General features: G+C 42.8%; 1 protein-coding gene across 1 annotated transcript; it reads right to left on the reverse strand.

Moving 5' to 3' along the window:
• Positions 1 to 136: 136 nt before the first annotated feature.
• Positions 137 to 16,056, reverse strand: LOC144498850 (uncharacterized). The gene is made up of 3 exons (XM_078220605.1): positions 15,957 to 16,056; positions 3,353 to 3,537; positions 137 to 1,295 (listed from the first exon to the last, which is right to left on the reverse strand). The coding sequence occupies exons 1-3, from the start codon at positions 16,042 to 16,044 to the stop codon at positions 447 to 449; spliced, it is 1,122 nt and encodes a 373-aa protein (XP_078076731.1). The 5' UTR covers positions 16,045 to 16,056; the 3' UTR covers positions 137 to 446.
• Positions 16,057 to 22,759: the final 6,703 nt, after the last annotated feature.

Here is a 22,759-nt window from a genome sequence, read left to right on the forward strand (position 1 = left end):
TGAGCAGAATGTGAAGCACAGCTTGTGAATTTGACCTGTGAACTATGCATCACAGGCGACCAGCAATAGCACAGGGAACTGGTTATAAAGCCAGTTATCTATTATAAAATGTTGTACTTCAATGCTTCAGCTACTTGGTTTTATCTCAAGCTTTAATGTTGCCTTATATTTAATACAAAGATACCTCTTACTTATACAGTTTTCCATTTGGAAAACCAGCAAAACATTGATAAAAGAATTTAATACAGAAAGCAAAACGTTCAACTTCTTGAAGGGTTATAAAAATGTACATAAATGGTTCAGGAAGAAAATGGTTTGTCCTGAATTTGTATCTCAAACAACATATTCAAGCCAAGCAAACTTTCTGGCAATTTCTAATTTTTTAACTGGTGGAGATGGTGAGGGAGATCTTAAGGCATTTATTCGGATAGGCTGTGAAAGCAGTTTTAAGTCCAAGCCATCTTTCGGGAAAGTGCCTGTTTGAAACACTCAGGGTTTGTGTTCCCAGGCCTCAGTGACTTCTCAAGCGTTACTAAGAGATTCTGGTGGCATTCCTTGATGTTGAGTGGGTACTTGGCTTTCACAAATTCGTACGCAGTCATGAGCTGCATGTTCTGCTTCTGCATGAGGTACTGTATGATACAGGTCGGTGCCAGGGAATACCCATCCCGGCAGTGAATCAGGACACGTTGCTGTTTCTCAGTTGATGCATTAATGCACTCATTAATGTCTTCAAAGCATCGATGTTTCAAAGGGAAAACGTCATCGTTTGAAAAGTCATTGATGTCAACCTTAAGCCGAGACCAGCTGTGCTTGACATTCCTGGAGCAGGTACATGGAATTAGACACATGTTGAACTCTCCAGGGAGGTTGCTCATATCGATAATGCTGTCTATATTGTTCTTGCACAGGATACGCCCACTGTAGGCAGCGTTGAGATTCCCCACAAAGATGTGGTCGGTTACCTTGGCGATGACTGGCTCAGAGTATTGCAGCTGCTCAGGAATGCTCCGCTTGCAGTCCTTTGGACTGTCTATTTTGTTTAAGGACTTACGACGGTGGTTCTTGAGTTTTTTGGACCCAGACCTTGAGGGAGGGTTGGAATCAGATTCTGAGCTGCTGTTCCAAGGAGGTGAAAACAAGGAGAACCTATTAGAGGATTTAGTTTTAGTTAATGTTTCGTTGGAACTTGATAGATTGGACGTGGACGTGTTTGACCCAGAAGCACAAAACAGGGAGGCTCTCTCCAGAGAGCCAGTGCTGCTAGAAGCTCGAGTGGCATCGGCTTTGACCATCTGAAAGAGTTATGATAAAATCATTAGGAAAAAGATCAACAAAGGAAAATATCCTTGAAGTCAACAGAAACATCAATGTTGTTTTAAAATGGTGCATTGAAAGAATTTGAATTCTGTTTCACATTGAGCTTCTTAGTGTTTTGATTTCTAAGTCATATTTTCATTCTGAGGTTTAATCATTTATGCTTTTTGATGTATAATAGATCCATAAATAGTTAGATTTCAACAAGACAGCCAGTAGATGCAAAAGCATGGAGATTAGGATTACAAGGCTAATCACCGTGGTTTTAGGTCTACCATGATCACAAGGTAGTGGCGTAATGGTATTGTCACTGGGCTAGTAATCCAGAGATGCAGAACTATGCTCTGGGGATCCGGGTTCAAATCCCACCGTGTCAGATGGTAAAATTTGAATTCAATAGTAATCTGGAATTAAAAGTCTACTGATGACCTTGAAACCATTGTCAATTGTCAGAAAGACCCATCTGGTTCATTAATGTCTTTTACAGAGGAAATCTCCAGTCCTTACTTAGTCTGGCTTACATGTGACTCCAGATCCACAGCAATGTGGTTGATTCTCAACTGCCCGCTGAAATGGAGGGCAGTTATGGATGGGCAATAAATCCTGGCCCAGCCAGCAACACCCACGTCCCGTAAATGAATAAAAGAATATGTGGGTGTAGTTAATGTTTTATGTATGGATTCAGCAGTCTAGTTAAAACAAAAGCTGTCTTTAAAAATGTTTATTTATTTTTTGTTTGGGATGAAGAGCAATGTACCATTGTTTTTTTTATTCATTTGTGGGACATGGGCATTGCTGGCTGGCCATCATTTATTGCCCATCCATAGCTGAGAGTCAACTACATTGCTGTGGATCTTGAGTCACATGTAGGCCAGACTAGCTAAGGACGGCAGATTTCCTTCCCTAAAGGGCATTAGTGAACCAAATGTTTTTTTCCGACAATCGACAATGGTTTTGTGGTCATCATTAGACTTATAATCCCAGATATTTTTTATTGAATTCAAATTCTGCCATCCGCCGTAGCAGGATTCGAATCAGGGTCCCCAGAACATTAGCTGAGTTTCTGGATTAACAACCTAGTGATAATACCATTAGGCCATCACCTCCCATTTTAGTGACACTAAAAGTGTCTCACAATGCAATGTCTTTATAAAAAAAGATGAGGATTACAAATATGCTTTTATGAAGGTAAAACTCCGTGGGAACATTGCTGGTTTATGTGACACTTGCTATAAAAATGATCAGGCAGCAAAAAATGGTGACTTTCCCACAAAATAACTTGTCAAAATGAGTTAGGAGCAGCAGGGGCATTCCAATCAGCCACCTTACCCCTAATCTGTTACCCCATGGCTCACTGTTAATTGTAGGATGTCGGGTGAGAATAGATTTGGAGTTGCAATGCCACTTGCTCATCCCTGAAATTCAGGGTCCTGACGTACATCTGAAAAATGGTAATGAGGCAAGGTGCTGAGGGGCTGCTGGAGTCTTTGGACTTGATTCCAGTCTGAGTAACATCCCTCAGAAAAGGAGGGACTGAAAATGATTATAAACTGGAGACAAGCAATTAAAAAGAATAGTTAGTTCAAATTTTCTTTGAACCTTAATTGTTTAAAACAATGATAGATAACCTTGTCAGGTGAATTGATCTGACGACGTGAACAAAGCGATTAATTCACATACAGTTTAATTGTTGTTCATGTAATACTCTCTGTCTGATCGGACTAGGAACATCTCAATTTCATTTAATTGATTCCAATAACATTCAACCATTAACAAATAATGAAGATAAAATTAATAATATCCCTGTTCTTTAGTTTCTTTACCTATTCTCCTCCTCCCCTCTTTGGCACTGATTTCTGGTGAGTTACCATTCCAAAGATGTTGCTGTTGCTACCTCAATGTACCTCCACTCCACCCGATACCACATCAAAATGGCCAATTCTTGAGAATCTGGACTCCATTATACCTTTTCGATTTTTGCCATTTTCACCGAATGTAAAGGATACCCCCTTCTGGATGATATTATTATTCATACCTGAGATTTCAGGCTACTTTTAAAATCCTGGGTTTCCAAAGCAGCATATCTCCCATTGCCGTCGGATGAAACAGACAAACAGAGTGGCCTGTGTGATCGCACAGGAAGCTTCGGGGTAGATGTCATGGTTATGTGCTTGTAGTCTGGTCGATCACTTCTACTCAAAACCAAGTCTGGGCATGACCCTATGAAATAGGAGAGAAAATGAACAGGTTTATATTCAAGTAAAGTATTTTTGACAAGAACTCTACTCGCCTCTTCAAAAGTTTCTCCGAAATTCCCTATCTTTCTATTGATGGCCGCGTGCCTTGCTCTTCCCACATTCTGAAACATTCTCTTCATGTTTCTCAAAACCTTACAAAATTTGCAAACCTCCATTATGTTATGTCATAAGACCATAAGATATAGGAGCAGAATTAGGCTATTCGGCACATTGAGTCTGCTCCGCCATTCAATCACAACTCAGATTTCCCTTCTGAAGTGAAAGCGGATCCAACCTATTCATCTTTTCCTATTGGATATAACCTTACAGTACCAGCAGGTCAACTTATAGAGGAATCATTGTGGTCAATATACATTTCAAGAGGACAGTGGCAGACAAGTGGAATGGGCAGACACTAGGCAGATTAAATTTAATTCAAGGGTGCATGAAGTGATAAAAAGCTAATCAAGGCAGCGATTCTCCCAAAAAAAGCTCTAAATGCTGAATTTGTGGGAAAACTGGTGTAAATCACAATTGTTTTTTCAGTGGGAGTTCACACTCGAATCTCCCACACTCTGCACATTGCAGAAGTCACAATCGCAAATATCATTAAAAGCTTGGCGGGGTGGGGGTCGGGGGGGTCCATATTCATGGCAGAGTCTGACAGTTCCGGGCCTCTGCGCATGCACGGTGGCCCCGAACTGCAGCCTGCACTTTGCTGGGCAGCTCAATTGCAGGCCAACTCGGGACCCTCACAGTATTGCCCCCCCATACCCCCTCCCCCCCGGCCCCCCACGGGCTGATAGCGGCCCTCCCCAACCATTCCCAGGCCAGCCCCGACCCACCCCTCCCATCCACCGTCCTGGAGCAGCCCGATCCTCAGCAACCCCCCCCCACACCGGCACACTGCGGGATGGGAGAATTGCCCCGCAGGTCTTTAATATTTGGTGGGACCTGAGGGAAATCCATTTTTCCATACCCCGACCACAAAATGCACCTCACTAACCGAGCTCCCGCGCTAACAACACCCCTCAACTACAATATGAATGCTGATGGGGAGAGGGAAGGAGAGAGACAGATTAAGTCAGAGAAGGAAAAAAGCACACCGAGATGGAGAAGAAGGAGGGCACAAGAGGAGAAGTGCACAAAATGAAGGAGCAAGGGAAAAAGTTGGAAGAATGGACATCACCACCTTTTCCAAACACCAAGGGCTAGGCAATGAAATGTCCACCTCCATCACCGCCTTGGAAGAAATAATACAACAGAAAGTCTGATTTGCAAGTGGAGGTTACACAAACATGACCCAAAATACATCAGCAAGAATAAAGGAAAATGAATGGTACAAATCCTATAAGGAGAAAGGTGATGAGAATATTAGGCACAATGCAGAGGCCTTTAGAAATATGCTTAAGGTGCTTCGAGGGCCAAAGTGTAATCTAGAAATTAGTAAAGTTGCTAATCCTAAATGGAATGGCAAAAACATTATTGAGAACATAGCCAAAACAGATTCACTTCACCAGACAGACAACAATTCTGTATACACTTGTCATGCATGGAGATGAAAAATAAGCATTGGCGTTTCTGCAACCATTTTACAATCTGCCAGATCCTCCTTTCTACTGAATTCAGGAAGTAGCAAATATTTTAGGAAGAATTTTAACTACTGGGCAGAAAGCCAGTGGGATTTGTGGCCCAGTCTCTTGGGAGCCCCCATGGGCCTGCCGTCACTAGGATAAATCACAGCCGTGGGAAGGAGGTGACGTGCTTCAAGATAATTATGAACAAAAGGGAGAGGACTTGCATTTATATAGCGCCGATCATGACCTCACAACATCCCAAAGTCAATTAAATAGTTTTGAAGTGTAGTTAGTTTGCAATCTCGGACAATCTATGTGCCAATTTGCTCCCAGACAGGAGATACAAGAACAAATAATCCGTTGTAGTAATATTTATTGAAAAGAATAAATATTGACAAGGATAGCTCCCCTGCTCTTCTACAATTAGTGCCATGGGGCGATTATGACCAACTGAGGGGGAAGACAATAGCTCAAAGTAAAATCTCAACCCAGCGATGGTACTTCCTACACTGCTCCAGAAATGAGCAGAGTTGCAGGCATTAAGCAGGATGGGAAAAAAAATTACTGAGTATTATAAATATTGCAATGAAGTGTCAACCTGGATTATTATGCTCAAGTCCATGGGGTAGAGCTTGAAACTCTGACCTTCTGACAAGGAGGTGAGAGTGCGACCACCATCCAGGTTGATGGCCATCTTTTGAGGCTTACCTTTCGGGTCTCTCACCCCTTCCCGACAGGTTTGATTGAGCACAAAGTGGGCGACCTGTTCTGTGCGCTGCCAAGATGCCTCTGGATCTTATGTACGATATAGGACTCCAATTAGCATACGCAAATGGGGTTTTGCCTGAGTCAGATGGATGCCTCAGCTCCTACCAAAGAAACAGCAGGGTTAAATCTGCTGTGGTTTGGGAATGGAGCGGCTAAGAGAGGCCAAGAAAGGTGACAGTTTATTTTTCGGATTAGAGTGAATTTATTTTCAGGAGGAATGTTATTTTACCAAAAGGAAAATTTTATCTTGAGGGAAACGGTGTTACCAGATTGATTCACTGAAGCGTTATGATTTGCAACAAAGATCAATATATTTCTTGACAGTAGTCATAATATCACTGCCTTGCTGCTGTCATTGTTTCCTTTTCACTGCTGGTTGACCTTTTAGTTGGCCTTCTTACCATGATTACCCTCACTTCTCGCTAATCCTGCAGCAAGCTGCAAAACTCAACATCAAAGAGATTAGGTGGTCAATAAGAAATAATTATCGACAAGATGAGATGTATTTTATGGCACATTTATGAGGGAAATTTGTGAATACTGGTGGACGTCCCATGGTAAATAAGACAGGGACATTACACTATATAATGTGCAATCTAATTGGGTGATTTACTTTTGTTGAAAATAAACAAAAGGTTGCTTAGAATTAAACACAGGACAAATAGTGCAAATAAATTGTGCACACGCATGCTTTATATAAATGCTGAATTTTACTTGCAATAATGAAATGTGTTGAAACAGGGTTTAGATAATGTGAGCTTTAGAAATAAAGAAAATCAAAAACATATCAATGTAAAATAGACAAAATTGTATGTAAAAATGTAACTTCCAGTTTTTGTACAGCATGCATCTTCATACAGTTTTGTATAGATTATACTTGTAGAGCTTTTGTATTTTTTTCCGTTGCTCTGGGTGGGGGAGAGATTTGAGATTTCTGAATGATCTATTAGCAGCACTGTGAAAGAGATTGTATGGACATAGCATGAAGAGGAGTGTGGCTGGAGTCTTTGCGGAATTTACAATTGGCAGGAAAGAAGTAGACACTGGGTGGGGAACAGTTCTAGTTTGGGGTACACGTGTTGTCAGAAAAAAATTGAATATCTGCACAAACACATTCTTCTGAAAGGTATAATCAAGTAGTCAAGGTAACAGTCATCATTTTGTGGTTCCATTGGACGTGATACAAATGAACAGTGCAAGCATATTAGAAAAGGATTAAGAAATCTGATGCAAGAACCACAGACTCACTGATCTGAAACATTGGGCTGAGTTTTGTTCTGGGGTGGAGACCCGATGTCTATCATATTTCCCACTCAAGGCCTTGGCCATTGCCCGACACCATTTTTTTGATGAGCATCAGGCCAATTGGTGGCCAGGGTGCATGCTTCACTGTCCAATTAAGCACTCTTGGTGGGCTTCCCAAGGCCAATAGGAGAACAACATATCAGCACCCCCACTGTCAGAGGTGGAAGCTGTCGATCTAAGTTGGCGAAAGAGTGGGTGCCTCAAGGTGCAAGCACCTTCCAAAAAATGTTTATACTGGGGCCAGAGTGCTAGCCTACCTGTCTGCTGCTGGGACCCCCACCTTCATTTATCAACTGGGATTCAGCCTCGGTGTGGAGGACTGACTGCCAACTGGAGCATTTCAATCGGTGCCCGCACAATGCCCCATTAGTGGGTATAATTGGCTACCCGCTGCTTCCAGGCAGGTAGCCATTCCTCAGCTTGCTTATAATCGAGCTAGAAAAGGGTCTGCTCTGCTAAAAAGTAAACAACCTTGCTGGCAAGTTCTGCTGATGTCAGGACCTTGAGGTTTAAGCCTTTGACTAACATATTATTTAACTCTTATGCAGTGCTGTTAAATCTATCCCCTCTTTACAAAATCTATGAATTCACTCCTACACCAGATTTATCTCTCTCCCATTTTTTAAACTGGTTTGCAACATTTATAATCTTCCAGCTTTCTGGTATGGCTCTCAGATCTAAGGAAGATGAGATGATTATGTCCAGAGCCAGCAGAATTTCTATCCTTACTTCCCTTATAAACCTTGTAATTTCATATGGACTAGATCACTTTTCTAGCTTGATTTCTGCCTTCTCTTTATCTATTTGTAAGCTGTCCAATGTTGCTATATTGTTAGCATTCTCTTTGAGCCAAAGTACTCCTTTCGTGCTTCAGCTGCTCACATAAGAAGATCTCACTTATGGTCCTTAATCAGCCCCGTCTTTCCATTAGCTATCCTTTTGCTATTGATGGCCACAATTTTGTGGTAGTAATAACATTGGAACTGTGAGCATTCAACTCATTGATCCTCTGAAGCTGACAGCAACTACAGGCAGCTACATATGCATGGTTAAATACTGAAATCCGGAATTTACTGTCACCGATTTTTTCCACCGTGTGCACTGTAGGAGAACTCCAGAATGCAATCAATTAATCTCACTAAATATCCTTAAAATGTTTTACAGCATTAAATGAGGTGTAACTGGGTTTTTAAGCATGTACAAAGTTCATAATTAATATGAACTGCTTTATTGGCATTGCAAAACTAATTTTGTATTTGTGGAATGTCACATTTTTCCACCAAGATAAAAAAAAGTCCACACATTTTAAAAGTACAATTTTTAATTTATGTTTATCAATGGTATCTTAGTCTCTCTGATCTCTGTCTCAATCAGTCATTTGGATCTCTGGAAAGTGTAAAATTAAGAACAATAATATTTGCCGTCTGTAAGAATATTGTAATGTGATTGACTGCTTAACTGCTTGGTGGCATCACTGTTGCTGGATGCTTGGAGATCCCTTGACTTGATGCCAGATTTAGGCGATGTGGAGAAAGAGGAAATTCAAGCCGCAGAGATAGTTAGATTTTTGTGGACAATTTTCTTCAATGTCAACTGCAAGCGTTGTTCCCTCTATACTGACCACATAATCATGACCTGTGGGTTTATAGTCGATTCTTTGGTTTCTTTTTATGTTAGTTGATAATATATTCTCATACTCACTTCTTGCCCCTTTTATTCCCCGTTTTAGATTGCCTCTAAACTTCATATTTCGAGTTTGATTCACTACTAAGTTACAAAGCTTACATTGTTTATGGAGCAGGCTCAAAGGGCTGAATTTGCCTATTTCTGGTCCGAGTTCCTATATGTCACAAGCCTCCTTATTCTGTTTTGTTTAAACCACTAGTTATCCAGGGACCTCTAGCTTAGGATTCTTTTCCTTTCATTCCAGTGGGAATGTGTCTACTCTGTATCTAAACAATTTCCTCTTTGAAGGTCGCACAATGTAATATGGCTCTCTGGCGGCATGGTGGCACAGTGATTAGCACTGCTGTCTCACTGCGCCAGGGACCCAGGTTCAATTCCAGCCTTGGGTGACTATCTGTGTGGAGTTTGCATGTTCTCCTCGAGTCTTTGTGGGTTTCCTCCGGGTGCTCCTGTTTCCTCCGACAGTCTAAAGATGTGCAAGTTAAGGGGTTCGGCCATGTTAAATTGCCCCTTAGTGTCAGGGGGAATGGCAGGATTACGGGGATAGGGCCTGGGTGGGAGTAGGCTCGATGGGCCAAATGGCACTGAAGGGATCCTATGATTCTATGATTAGTCTGGGAGTTTGCTGCTAGATTTAGTAGAGAAAAATCTAGGTGGATTGGCATTGCTCAATTGCCCCTTAGTGTCAGGAGGATTAGCGGGGTAAATAAATGGGGTTATGGCCTGGGTAGTTTTTTTAAATTATTCATTCGTGGGATATGGGCGTCGCTGACTGGCCAGCATTTATTGCCCATTCCTAGTTGCCCTTGGAGGGCAGTTGAAAGTCAACCACATTGCTGTGGCTCTGAAGTCACATGTAGGCCAGACCAGGTAAGGATGGCAGATTTCCTTCCCTAAAGGACATTGGTGAACCAGATGGGTTTTTCCGACAATCGGCAATGGTTTCATGGTCATCAGTAGATTCTTAATTCCAGGTTTTTAAAAAAATTGAATTCAAATTCCACCAGCTGCCGTGGCGGAATTTGAACCCCGATCCCCAGAACATTCACTGAGTTTCTGGATTAATGGTCTAGCAATATTACCACTAGGCCATCGCCTCCCCTACTGTTGTCGGTGCAGGCTCGATGGGTTGAAAGGCCTCCTTCTGCACTGTCGGGATTCTATGAAAACATTCTATTACTATGTTGCGTATCTCACTTTGATGTCAATCCATCTGGGCCAGATCGTTTTTTTTCACAAAAATTAACTTGCCGTCAGTATTTTTACATTTGCTTTTAAATGTTGTATGATGTTATACTGAAACTAGTTACAATGCTTTAGATGTGGCCTGACCATAATAGTGCTTTTGTTATCAAGATGCAAAGGAACATTTCAAAGACAGTGTCAAAAAGAACTACAAAGTTGTTGTTTAGGTTCAAGTGATTGACTAAGAAGAAAAAAAACTGGAAGAACTTTGTGAAACCTTGACAACATCAAAGAAAGGATACAGAAAGGTAGTTTAAAATCAAGTCAAAGATTGTTAAAATACAAGGGACAAAGGTTCAAACTAGTGAAGGCAAGTTTAAGATATTTTTCACATAAAGATTGATGGACTCTTGGATTGGATTTTTCAGTTGGAGACTGGGGACAAAGCTTGGGAAACAGTGCTGTGGTTGTAGAAATGGACTACATTTCAAGTGAACTGAAAGGCTTTCTTCATCTATATTTATTTTGTCAGCCTATGGTTTAAGAAGGGATATTGATGCAACTGTCTACTTCCAAAAAGAGTAAAAGCTATCAAATTGCACCTATTGCAAAAACTATGGTGTGTGGGATGGAAGCTAAACCCATGCTACATTCTGAGCGGGTGTTGGAAGACTGCAAACAGTTGTGGATCTTAAATGTTTATTGGAGATGCTTAGGTATCATTCCAGAAAAGAAAGATGCATTGCAATAAATAATGGAGTTTGTGCTCATCATTTATATTTCTTAATTTAAATCCAGTTATATTTATTTTACAACAGAATGAACCCAACATTTCACATGTATTGTAAATGTAATCCGGTTTTGGTTTCACTACTAGGAGATGATGGGAAGAGGGGAATTGTTGCTGCTATTCTTCCCCCTGCATTCTGTGTAACTTAAACTAAACTAATAAATAAACTTTAACTTTATTTATTTATTAGTCACAAGTAAAGCTTACATTAACACTGCAATGAAGTTACTGTGAAATTCCCCTAGTCGCCACAGTCTGGTGCCTGTTTGGCTCAATGCGCCTAACCAGCACGTCTTTCAGAATCTGGGAAGAAACCGGAGCACCCGGAGGAAACCCATGCAGACACGGTGAGAACGTGCAAGCTCCACACAGACAGTGACCCAAGCTGGGAATCAAACTCGGGTCCCTGGCGCTGTGAGGCAGCAGTGCTAACCATTGTGCAACCGTGCCGCCCATGGATACCATGGATAAGTACCGATAGTGAAGTACAGGCTACTGACAATGAGGCTATGATGTGTGAGAATAAACTACTGCGTACATTGGTGGTGAATAATATATTACAATCATGTTATGCCACTCAGTGCCACTGGGTCAATATCCAGTGGTGCAATAGGTGGATAAAATCAGCTTTGCGTTCTGCTTCTCTCTAGATGGTGATGTGTTGGGCAGGGAGGTACCATGAGGAGACAGTAGTCTGTCCAAGGGGTGAAGGAAAGTGTTATTCACTCACATCTCCTGATGATTGTCAACAAGGGCATTGGTAGAAAGCTTGGGCCAAGTAAAACGCTGCTGATACAGGTCAGGCAGGCAAAAAAGAATAAAAAGTTTCAGGAAGATGAAAACTTGTCCAACAAAAGCAAGCCTAGCGGATTGTGTTCTGCTGAACTGAGGTTATTTAAAGCATAGCAGTACATGGGTAGATAGCTGATGAATTTTAAACTGTGGATATTTCCCATTTCAATAAAATGAATGTTCATAGAATCCCTACAGTACAGAAGGAGGCCATTTGTCCCATTGAGTCTGCACCAACTCTGCAACAGGGCATCTTACCCAGGCCCTATCACCGTAACCCTACATATTTACCCCACTAAATCCCCTAATTTACACATTTTGGGACACAAAGGGATAATTTAGCACGGCCAATCCACATCTTTGGACTGTGGGAGGAAACCACAGCACCGGAGGAAACCCACGCAGACACGGGGAGAATGTGCAAACTTCGCACAGTCACCCAAGGCTGGAATCAAACCCAGGTCCCTGGCACTGTGAGGCAGCAGTGCTAACCACTGTGCCACCGTGCTGCCCAATCCACTGTGTTGAAATGGATTTTACTTCACGAACAACAATGACATATTGCAAAGAAATGTTGTCAATATCTGATTGCAGAGAAATAATTCAGTCATTATAGTCTGCTTAAAAGTAGTTATTATAAACAAACAATTAATAAAATGCTGTTAACCATTCTACTGCAAGGAGCAATTACCATGAAACTGTCACCCACTATTCAGAGATAACTGGAATTCTCAGCGTTGTACATTACAATTAATTAATGGCTCAGGATTTGTTGCAGTATTAACAGTGAGGCAATCGCCACTCACAATTATTACTCTGATTCGCTTGGTAGTACAGAACTTGGGCATTGCTGAAAAATGAGACATGCTGTTGAAACTTTCCATCCTGAACCTAGCAGGACAGATGCAAGAATATCAAGTTTCAAAGGGAGCAGTTGTTCCCTTTGGAATTTGGCATTCTTATGGCTGAACTGATAAGTGTGAGACTAAAAGCTTCGACAGAATGTCTCTTTTCTCAGCAATACTCAAGTTATTATGGTGTGAAACTGACAGCAAATTGTAGTGTTGTGCAGTTAATCACAGAAATAGAGAAGTGGCTGTCAGCGACACTCCTCCACAGTGCCACAGGGTGCAGACTTCACAGATGGATTCAAGAACTCACTGATTTATTAGAAACTTCAACTATTTACACATTATTCCAGATGCAAGGAGCAATGGAAAGGTTAGGCCTTGCTCAGTTAGGAGTAACTGAGGTTTTAACTATGTTCTAAGTCATAATTACTTATGAACAACTTTGCTGGCCCTGAAAAGTCAACTTAGTAACTGGAATCTATGGATCTCATTCAGAACACTACAAAATGCATTTTTTAAAAATTAAAGCCCATGTTTCGATATTTATCTTTCACCGATAACCTTCATTTCATTTTCTGCTCAATGATTTAAATGTGATTTATATTCTCTGATTTGAACTTCCTGCTTTGCAGTCAGTGTGAATTTGTCAAACTGATTGGTTGATGAGACTCTCTTTTGCTGGGCACCGCAGATCCCCTGCAGAAAGTGACAAATTCAAAGTGACATTGGAATAGAGGAAGCTTATGCGCTAGCTCCCACTAAAATACAGTGGGCAGCTTTTTGAGGTCAGCAGGAAGTGCTATTCATTTACTGCTGACCTCAAAATCCAGGCCATTATAGTTTTTGACTGTAACAAATCTGGCCATGTGAAGAGTTACTGTTAAATTCAGCTCCTAACTTTGTGAGGTACATTTGATTTGTCAAAGTATTACTGTGTAAATATCACATAAAGCCTGTTCTTTAAAATATATTGCAGCATGTAGCTAGCACAGCACCCCACAACTTTGGTTATTAATGTTCTTACACCATCACCAGAGAGTGTTATTTCAATAAGGTGTCTGGACATCTATATCAATCAGTCATCTAGTGCAACTCTTGGTGAGTGTTTGGAACTGATTATGTTCTTAAATAGCAAAGCTTTGGCCTTTAAGTTGCTTTTCCGTAGATTTCTAATTCAATCTAGTCTTGTGAGAGTTGCTGAGCAAAGACAAAGAACAACCTGAAGGGTCATTTTGTCTTCTCATTTTTATCCCTTGCTCTCTTTGAGTAGCTTGGCTCATGGTAAGGTTCAACCCTATAGGCAACAGCAATTCTTTCATGAAACGTATTTTCACCCACGCTTTCCAGCAATGGCCAGGAGTAGAAACCCTGGGAATTATATTTTTGTTCATATCTGGGTTCAGTCACTGAGGTCAACAGTAGCAGCTGAAACAGAGATAATTATGCACAGACTTCTCTGGCTGTGCATGCCCCAAGACCGGAGGTTCCCGCCCAATCTCAACAGATCTTTGAATGGTCCGCCCACATTTCCCACGGCAGGTGAGACGGGAGAATTTTGGCCAATGAATATCATCTAGGGTTGGATTGTTACGGCCATTCACGCCAGCTGGAGATTTGACTGGGTGCCCTAAGATTTCCTGGGCGGAATTTTCTGGCCACGCTCACCCCAAAATCAGAAAATACCGAGGTTAACAGACTTTGCATGATCCTTTCCCGTCCGCTACAATCCCGTTGGCTGTGATTTTACCGGCTCACCCCGTCCATCAATGGGTTTATTAATATTTATTGAAATGCTCAGTTGCATGGCATTAGTGAGCCTGGGACAGAATTGTCCAGGCTCCTTGCCTTTGTGGCCTCGCCAGGAGAGGTTCTCTCTGGCGAGGAAAACACCTGCTCGCCACAAACCAGGAACAGTCATGTTGTCCTCGCCGGTAAAATTGGAGGCCATTGAGGCACCCTAGGGAGGTCTTGGGCAATGGGGGCCATTGGGCAGTGGAAACCTGGCAGTGCCAGCCTGGCACCTTGGCACTACTAGCCTGGCAATTTGGCAATGCCAACTGGGCAGTGCCAGGGCGGGTCCTGAAGGGGACAGGGGGGCCTGGAGGGGTGGAGCCTGGAACAGTGGGGCCTGGAGGGGTGGGGCCTATGGGGTGGAGCCAAGCCGGGGTAGCCCGATTAGGGAGGGAGGGGGGCCCCACTACCGCCCTGCAGCTGTGGTCGGTTGGGGGAAGGCACAATCGGTCTGGGTGGCCGGGGGGATGGTGGGGATGATATTTTTGGCTGGTTTAGGTCTCGCAATCAGCTGCGGGTTCCCGCAATAGTGATGGGGGTGGGGCGAGACTGGCTGTAACAGCAGAGGCTGTTAGGCCTCAGCTGTTGCACTTGTGCACGTGCAGCCATAGAGTTCTGCATATGTGCAATAGCTCCCTCTGCTGCTAAAACTAGCTGGCTGGTGAGTTAAGCCCCGCCCACTGCCTTTAGTAACTAGAAACAGTCTAGCCTATTTTTTCATGCAGTCAGTGCATATTATTTGGAATAAAGACTTGCCCAAAAAAAAAATCTGCAACTCTCCCATTTTCACGCTAACTGGACACTTAGAATTTTTCTTGTAAAATTGCACCCTCTGTCTTTGACCTCGTGCTGATATCAAATCTAGCCACTAGATCTTTGGGGGAACCATGGTTTTTTAGTGCAAGTGTTCCCATGCTTCTTTAGCACTATTCATCAGCAAATAGCTCGAGTTGTGCTATAAGAATATCTATAAGAATAGCTTTGTGGGTATAGTCTGTGGCAGAGATTAGACTGAAAATGAAAACAAAATTACAAAAATGTTGGTTTTAATATAAAGAAGTCATTAAAAGTCCAGAGTTGGGAAATTCATCCTTACCTCATGCAGATTTGCTCTGGTTCAATGCTATGACCTGCAACAGTACCGTCCTGACAGAATTGTGTAACCACTAACCACTAATCTTACTACCATTAACAACACAGCAAGCCCTGGAGCAGTGCCAGCTCTTTATATCATCAGTGGTCAGTCCAATTGACTTCCCCCTTTCCTTGCCTACCATCATACTCTGTGGGTAAATGGCATGGTTTTTAACCATTGCGACCAAGAGGTTTTCCCATTCATTCCTTCCTCTACTGATTTTGTCTGAGTCTAAGAGGCATTGTAATTTATCTGGTTTCTTCCAAGCTAAGGGAAAAATCTTTGGACACCTTCCCATCACCCATCCCACTATCTAAGCACAAGCCAGAACCTCTATTAAAAACAGTAAAAATTTGGAAGAGTGAAAAGTAATAAAAAATTTAATCATTATACACTGAGTTCAAGCATCGTATATTATTTATACGTATAGAATTATTACATATTTAATTTTTTTTTCTTACAGATGTGCTTCTACACATTCAAAGCTTGTTGTATTTGCAGACCCATGTCCATCATTCCTACCTGTAGTCCCATTTTCCTTTGAGTTCAACTTTTTGTCCAGAAGCTTGAGGACGAGCAAGTCTTTGTGCCATTTCTCCACTGGTTCCATTTTTCAGACCTCCTGAAATTGCACAAAGAGAAGAAATGTCAGGGATTGATGGGATACTCAGAAGGATATGTAGGATAAGGCAATGCTATAGCACAGGCACTTCCCAAACACAATCCTTGTCTGATACTTGAGTTGAACAGATTTGGAGAGATTTAAGTACATGGTGGCCTTCTCTGTGTACCTGACTGACAAAAAGAAAAGGAGGATAAGAATTTCTCTAAAGTGCCACACAACTTTTATTTGATGGTTGTTGGGGCATAAACCAGTGAACATTTTCATTGGCTGGACATTTGCAGGATGTGGCATAATATTACAGAATACGATCATTGTACAAAAAAACATTGATAACTTTAAAAGGAGGTGGTGGAGTAGTGATATTTTCACTGGACTAGTAATCTAGAGATCCAGGCACAGCTCAGAGGATAAAAGCAAATTACGGCAGACGCAGGAATCTAAAACAGAAAATGCTGGAAAATCTTGTTTATAAAGGGTGGCATGGTGGCACAGAGGTTAGCACTGCTGTCTCACAGTGCCAGGGCCTTGGGTTCAATTCCGGCCTCAAGTGACTGTCTGTGTCGAGTTTGCACGTTCTCCCGTGTTTGCGTGGGTTTCCTCCGGGTGCTCCGTTTTCCTCCCACAGTCCAAAGATGCGCAGGTTAGATGGATTGGCCATGGTGTATTGCCCTTGAGCGTCAGGGGGATTAGCAGGGTAAACACATGCAGTCATGGGGATAGGACCTGGATGGGATTGTTGTCGATGGAGACTCAATGGACCGAATGGCCTCCTTCTGCACTGTAGGGATTCTATGATTCTATGATGCTGTGATTGGGCAATTGCCCATTGTTAGTCAGCCTGAAGCCTGTCGAGAGAAATCAAGAAGTGGTACAAGTTGACAATGGCATAATACTCTCTGAGATATCAGCTTGCCTTAGCTCTCACACCAATAAATGCAGATGGATTAGTTATTGCTCAGTTAGAATGCGCACTCTGATCCTATTTACACCTCATTCCAAAATTTTCAAGGGACTGACAGTGTGACTAACAGTGTAAAAGGGAAAGTTCTCGTCAGTCCGTATCTGATTGCTTGGATATCTTCCACCTCAAGAATTGTAGAAATCACTGACAGCAACTTCTCAATTTCTGCTTTTAGCTGTACATTAGTGGACTCCAAAAGGTGCTATCAGTTTCAGCGGAGTACTGAGAGCAAACGCTGACAATTTTACCATCATTGCTGCCACAGAATCTGGACCCTTATCATATATATGCTCAAGATGGGTTCATCACTGTAGCAGAATATTACGAAGGTGGCAGAAAGCTAACAGAAAAGTTGAAGTATTGAGAAAAGTCGAAAAGACTGCTGGCCACAGCACACTAACTTCCACTGTAACATTCTGAAAAGGAATTCTGTGCATGGGATTCCCCAACCACCCGGACATCCCAGGGTCTCCCTCCATATTCCAAAGGACTACACACCCCGAGAGGAATTTCCCAATACATGGGATTCCCCCCACCCCCAGAGACTCCTCCCCACGCTCCCCCCCCAAACAGCCCTGACTCTGAAACCCCTCCCCCAAACCTGACTCCCATCTCCTCGCCTTACTCCGCCAGGCACAATCTCACCCTTATCCACCCCATGCAGCCCAATCATTTGACCCCTTCTTAGGCCTGTGCCGACTCGAACACCCTCCAGGCCGGATCTGACCTGACCAAACCCTCGAGAGGCCCTTCCTAACATGTAGCTCTCCTCTCGGGGCTCGACTTGACTCTCCAATGAAGTCCCACCCTAAACCGCCCCCCCCCCCCCTAAACCGCTACCCGCCCCCCCCCCCCACCTCCCGGTGGCCCAACTCAACCTGACAACCCCCTTCTCCACAGCCTATCCCTAAACCCTCCAGAAGCCCAACCCCCTCCCTGAGGCCCCACCCTAACCTGCTCAAGGCCCAACCTAACCTGAGGCCAGATTTCCCTCAACACCTGAGACCGACAATCTCTCTCAAGTATGATCCCTCCCTTCCCCCCACCTCCACCTTGGGCTTGATATCCCCGAGATGTGACCTCCCTCCCACATGAGGACCGAACACCCTCCTTTACCAAAGCTCAACCTATCAAGTGAAATCAATGGAAAGGAAGATTGAATTGGATGTATAATGATTAATTGCGGCTGAAGTTGAATTTCACTTTCCTAGTACAGTCTGCCCACTCTATAGAGGAAAGCACCACACTAACAGATAGTTTAATTTAATCTAATTTGTTAATTGTGCTTATAATATGCTGCAAAATCGGTCAGAATGTCTGACAAACACATAAAGCCAGTTTCTGTGTCCAATGGTGCTTCAGGATTCTTGGAGTTGCGTTGTGGTTCTGTGTACTGAATGAAGTGATGCATAGGGTGAGATTTTCAATTGCCTGTTGGGTAAGAAAGGGGAGCAGGTGCCCTTTAAGTGGCCTGCCAGTATCCCATTGCCCCTAGGATGTGCTGATCTTTTAAAACAAGGAAGTGGGTGTGGGGGATGTGGGCATCATTTGCTGTCAATTGGAGCCTGTTAAGTGCCTTGAGGAGTTTGCTAATGGGCCCAAAGGCGATTTTCAAATTGCTGAACCCTCTCAGTCTGTAGTACAATGATGCAGAGTTGTCGGTCGGGTTCGATTCAGGGAGCTTGTAACTATTATTTTTGATTATAACAAATTTTAATGACTAGCGTTTTTTAGGGCACAGCGTCCTTCAGTTGGCTGTTTGTCCATTTCTCTGTACCTGTGATATTCTGCCTACGCCTCAGCTGCAGACCTCACTATGGTTGGTGCCATCCTTTGCTGCTCACACACTGCAGGCAGCTCCTCCCCTGCTGTTAATGCTAGATGCTACTAACTGGGCACCACACTTGACTCCGGCCCCACATACATTTCAAGATTGTGTTGTGTCAGCGATGCAGTTTCAGCATGGGTTCGAGAGCTGGAAATTATCCTGCTGTCATATTCCTGACCCTGGATTAAATGTCAAGCGTTTAGGCACCATGGTGTTCTGCCTCACGACAGTGATTTAACTATGTGTTATAGATAAATGAAGTCGAGAACCTGGGACTGTCACTTATAGATCGCTAATCTAAATTGTTTTTCACACCTTGGATCGCAAGTCATTTTCTCTCTGAATTATTTTTTTGAAGGAGTGCCAGATCCTCCTTCAGTAGGCAGGTAAACTAGCTTTCTGCTTCAATTCTCATCCCAAAGGCAGCTCCAACCCACAGCACTATAACTTCCTTCACAGATAGAGCAAGGAGGCAGGTCTAGCTAGTATCTACCCCTGGGGGTCGACATTTGTGGCACCAATCTGGTCCATACCAGGCATCCAACCAACTAAGCCAACCGTCCTCCCAAGGAGTCCTCTGGCAACATGCATTTTTACATGCATGTTGCAGTCTGGAGCTGTGGATATTGTGGTAGAGGCTCCAATGTTCTTTCCATCACATGGCTGACCAAGAATCGCTCCCACTCTTACCACCTGCCATAGGTGTCTGTTAAATGGATTTACAGGTTGATACTCAACCTGTTTGGCTGCGTCATGAATGCACCTTCTTAGGCCATCAGGTCCTGGAGTAGGACATAACCTGGAGCTTCTGGCTCAGAGGCAGGGATGCAACCCACTCTGTTACAAGACCTCGAAACAAGTTTTAGTCTATTATAACAAAATGACTATGAGTTACTGTCCTTTCCCCTATCTGTCTGATTATCAGATCTATCACTCAGACCAGTTGTTTAGACAATAACAGTCAGCCATTAAAGATATAGTTTGCAGCCTAAATCTTTTAGCAGGTAATTTTCACTGAATACTTTAAGTGCCAAAACATCACCGAATGACCAAGGTGGGTCTTCAGCTGCCCACCAGTTTAGCCCACATTTAGCACCTGGCACCATCTTATAGAATCATAGAATGGTTAGAAGGAGACCATTCCCTACCCCTCTGACTGCAGCCTTGCAATTTCCATTCCCTCAGGTACTTATCCAATTCCCTTTAGAAAGCCGCAATTTTAGATAGCGAGTTTCCAGATACTAATCTTTCACTGTGTATAATAGTTTTCCCACATGTTGCCTTTGGCTCTTTTGCCAATTCGTTTAAATTGTCCTCTGGTTCTCAACTCTTAAAGCGTATCACTGTCCTCACAGTTAACTACGCTTCCAAGTTTTGTACTATCTGTCAATTTTGTAACTGTACCCTGTATATCTAAGTCTAAGTCATTAAAACATATCAAGAAGTTTCCCAAGCACCAATCCTTGAAGAACCCCACTGTATACCTCATTCTTTTTCTGACTGGCAGTCAGTGACTAGTGAAGTTCTGCAGGGATCTGTGCTAGGACCCCAACTGTTCACATTATATATTAATGATTTAGAAGAGTGAACCAAATGTATTATCTCCATATTTGCATATGATACAAAGTTGGGTGGGAGGGTGAGCTGTGAGGAGGATGCAGAGATGCTTCAGCATGATTTGGACAGGCTGAGTGTGTGGGATTATGCATGGCAGATGCAGTATAATGTGGATAAATGTAAGGTTATCCATGTTGGTAGCAATAATAGGAAGACAGATTATTACTTGATTGGGTGTAAATTGAGAGAGGTGGATATTCAGCGGGACATTGGTGTCTTTGTGCATCAATCACTGAAAATAAGCGCGCAGATACAACAGGCAGTGAAGAAGACAAATGGTATGTTGGCCTTCATAGCGAGAGGATTTGAGTATAGGGACAGGGATGTTTTGCTGCAATTGTACAGGGTGTTGGTGAGGCCACACCTGGAGTATTGTATGTCGTTTTGGTGTCCTTGTCTGAGGAAGGATGCCTTGCTATAGAGGGAGTACAGCAAAGGTTTACCAGGCTGATTCCTGGGATAGCAGGTCTGTCATATGAGGAGAGACTAAGTCGGTTAGGATTATATCCACTGGAATTTAGAAGAGTGAGAGGGGATCTCATAGAAACTTATAAAATTCTAACAGTGTTAGATAGGGTAGATTCAGAAAGAATGTTCCCGATGGTGGGGGAGTCCAGAACTAGGGGTCATAATTTGAGGATAAGAGGTAAACCTTTTAGAATTGAGGTGAGGAAAAATGTCTTCACCCAGCGTGGTGAATGTGTGGAATTCACTACCACAGAAAGTAGTTGAGAACAAAATGTTGTCTGATTTCAAGAAGAAATTAGATATAGCTCTTGGGGCTCAAGGGATCAAGAGACATGGGGGGAATCAGGATATTGAATTTGATGATCAACCATTATCAAAATGAATGGTGGAGCAGGTTCGAAGGGCTGAATGGCCTATTCCCGATTCTAGTTTCTATGTTTCAATATTCCAGTCAAAAAATAGCTGCTCACCACCACTCTTGTTTCCAGTCACTTAGCCAACTTCATATCCATGCTGTTATTGTCCCTATTATTCTGTGGGCTTCAGCTTTGTTGATAAGCCAGCTATGTGGCACTTTATCAAATGCCTTTTAAAAGTCAATATACACCACACCAATCTTATTACCCTCATCGACCCTCTCTGTTACCTGATCAAAAAACTGAATCCAGTTAATAAAACACTATTTACTTTATAAAAATTTATGATGGGTTTCCTGAATGAATCCACATTTGTCAAAGTGATTCTTGATTTTGTCCTGCATTACCATTTTCTAAAAGTTTTTCCACCAGATTTAAACTGATTGACCTATGGTTCCGAGGCTTATCCTAACACCTTTTCCTGAACCAATGTGTACGTAACATATGCAATACTCCAGTTTCATGGCACCACACCTGCACCATTGGAGAATTGGAAGATTGTGGCTGATACCTCCGAATTTCCACCTTTACTTCTCTTTGCATCTTTTGATGCATCCCGCATTGCATCGAGGTTTGGTAAAGGAGTTAGGCAATGGGTACCTGGAAACTCGGTAAACAGCAGATTGCCAGTTAACATGCCTTCTAGCATTCATTAAAAACGCTGCATGGCATTTTGATGGCTAATATTTCAATTAATACCCTTTCCCAGGAGGGATCAGCTGAACATGTCACTCGCGGCACTGATGCTGATTTGAAATTCTGCTTAAAAGGGTATTCATCATTTCATGTTAATTTCTGCTGGAGCTGTGAAACACATTCGCACCTTTCCTGTGACAAGTTGTCAAGATTTCATAAATTCTTGAGCAAGATTTTATGGAGGGAAGGCGGAATCAGGATATTGAATTTGATGTTCAGCCATGAACAAAATGAATGGCGGAACAGGCTTGAAGGGCCGAATGGCCTACTCCTGCTTCTATTTTCTATGTTTCTGCAAATTATTCTGCAAATTCCCTTAGCTCAGCTAAAAAGAATAAGTGCTGTGTTACTCCACATTATTGGACATCTTATAGAAATCACCTAGGGAAAGGGAGTTCTTGGTCATAGGCATCTTGCGAGGGCTCCTCCTTGGTATGGGTGGGGAATAGGAAGAGAACATGAGGCCAGGCAGAGCAGCAACAACTAATGCAGGAGAGAGGGATGGAACGACAAGGAGAACAAGGTGGCATCCTCACTCCCTTGCAGATACATAACATCCCTGCATCCCTGAAAGCAGAGCCTTCAGTGCTGCATCCAAGAACCTGTTCTCCGTCTCTGAGCTATCCTGCAATGTGCCACAGTGTCCCAGCTAAAGCACCCTGACTCTTCAAGGGAAGTACCCTTTTAAGTAACATTTCAAATCAGCATCAATGT

Source organism: Mustelus asterias, chromosome 9 (genome assembly GCF_964213995.1).
Source record: "Mustelus asterias chromosome 9, sMusAst1.hap1.1, whole genome shotgun sequence".
NCBI lineage: Eukaryota > Metazoa > Chordata > Chondrichthyes > Carcharhiniformes > Triakidae > Mustelus > Mustelus asterias.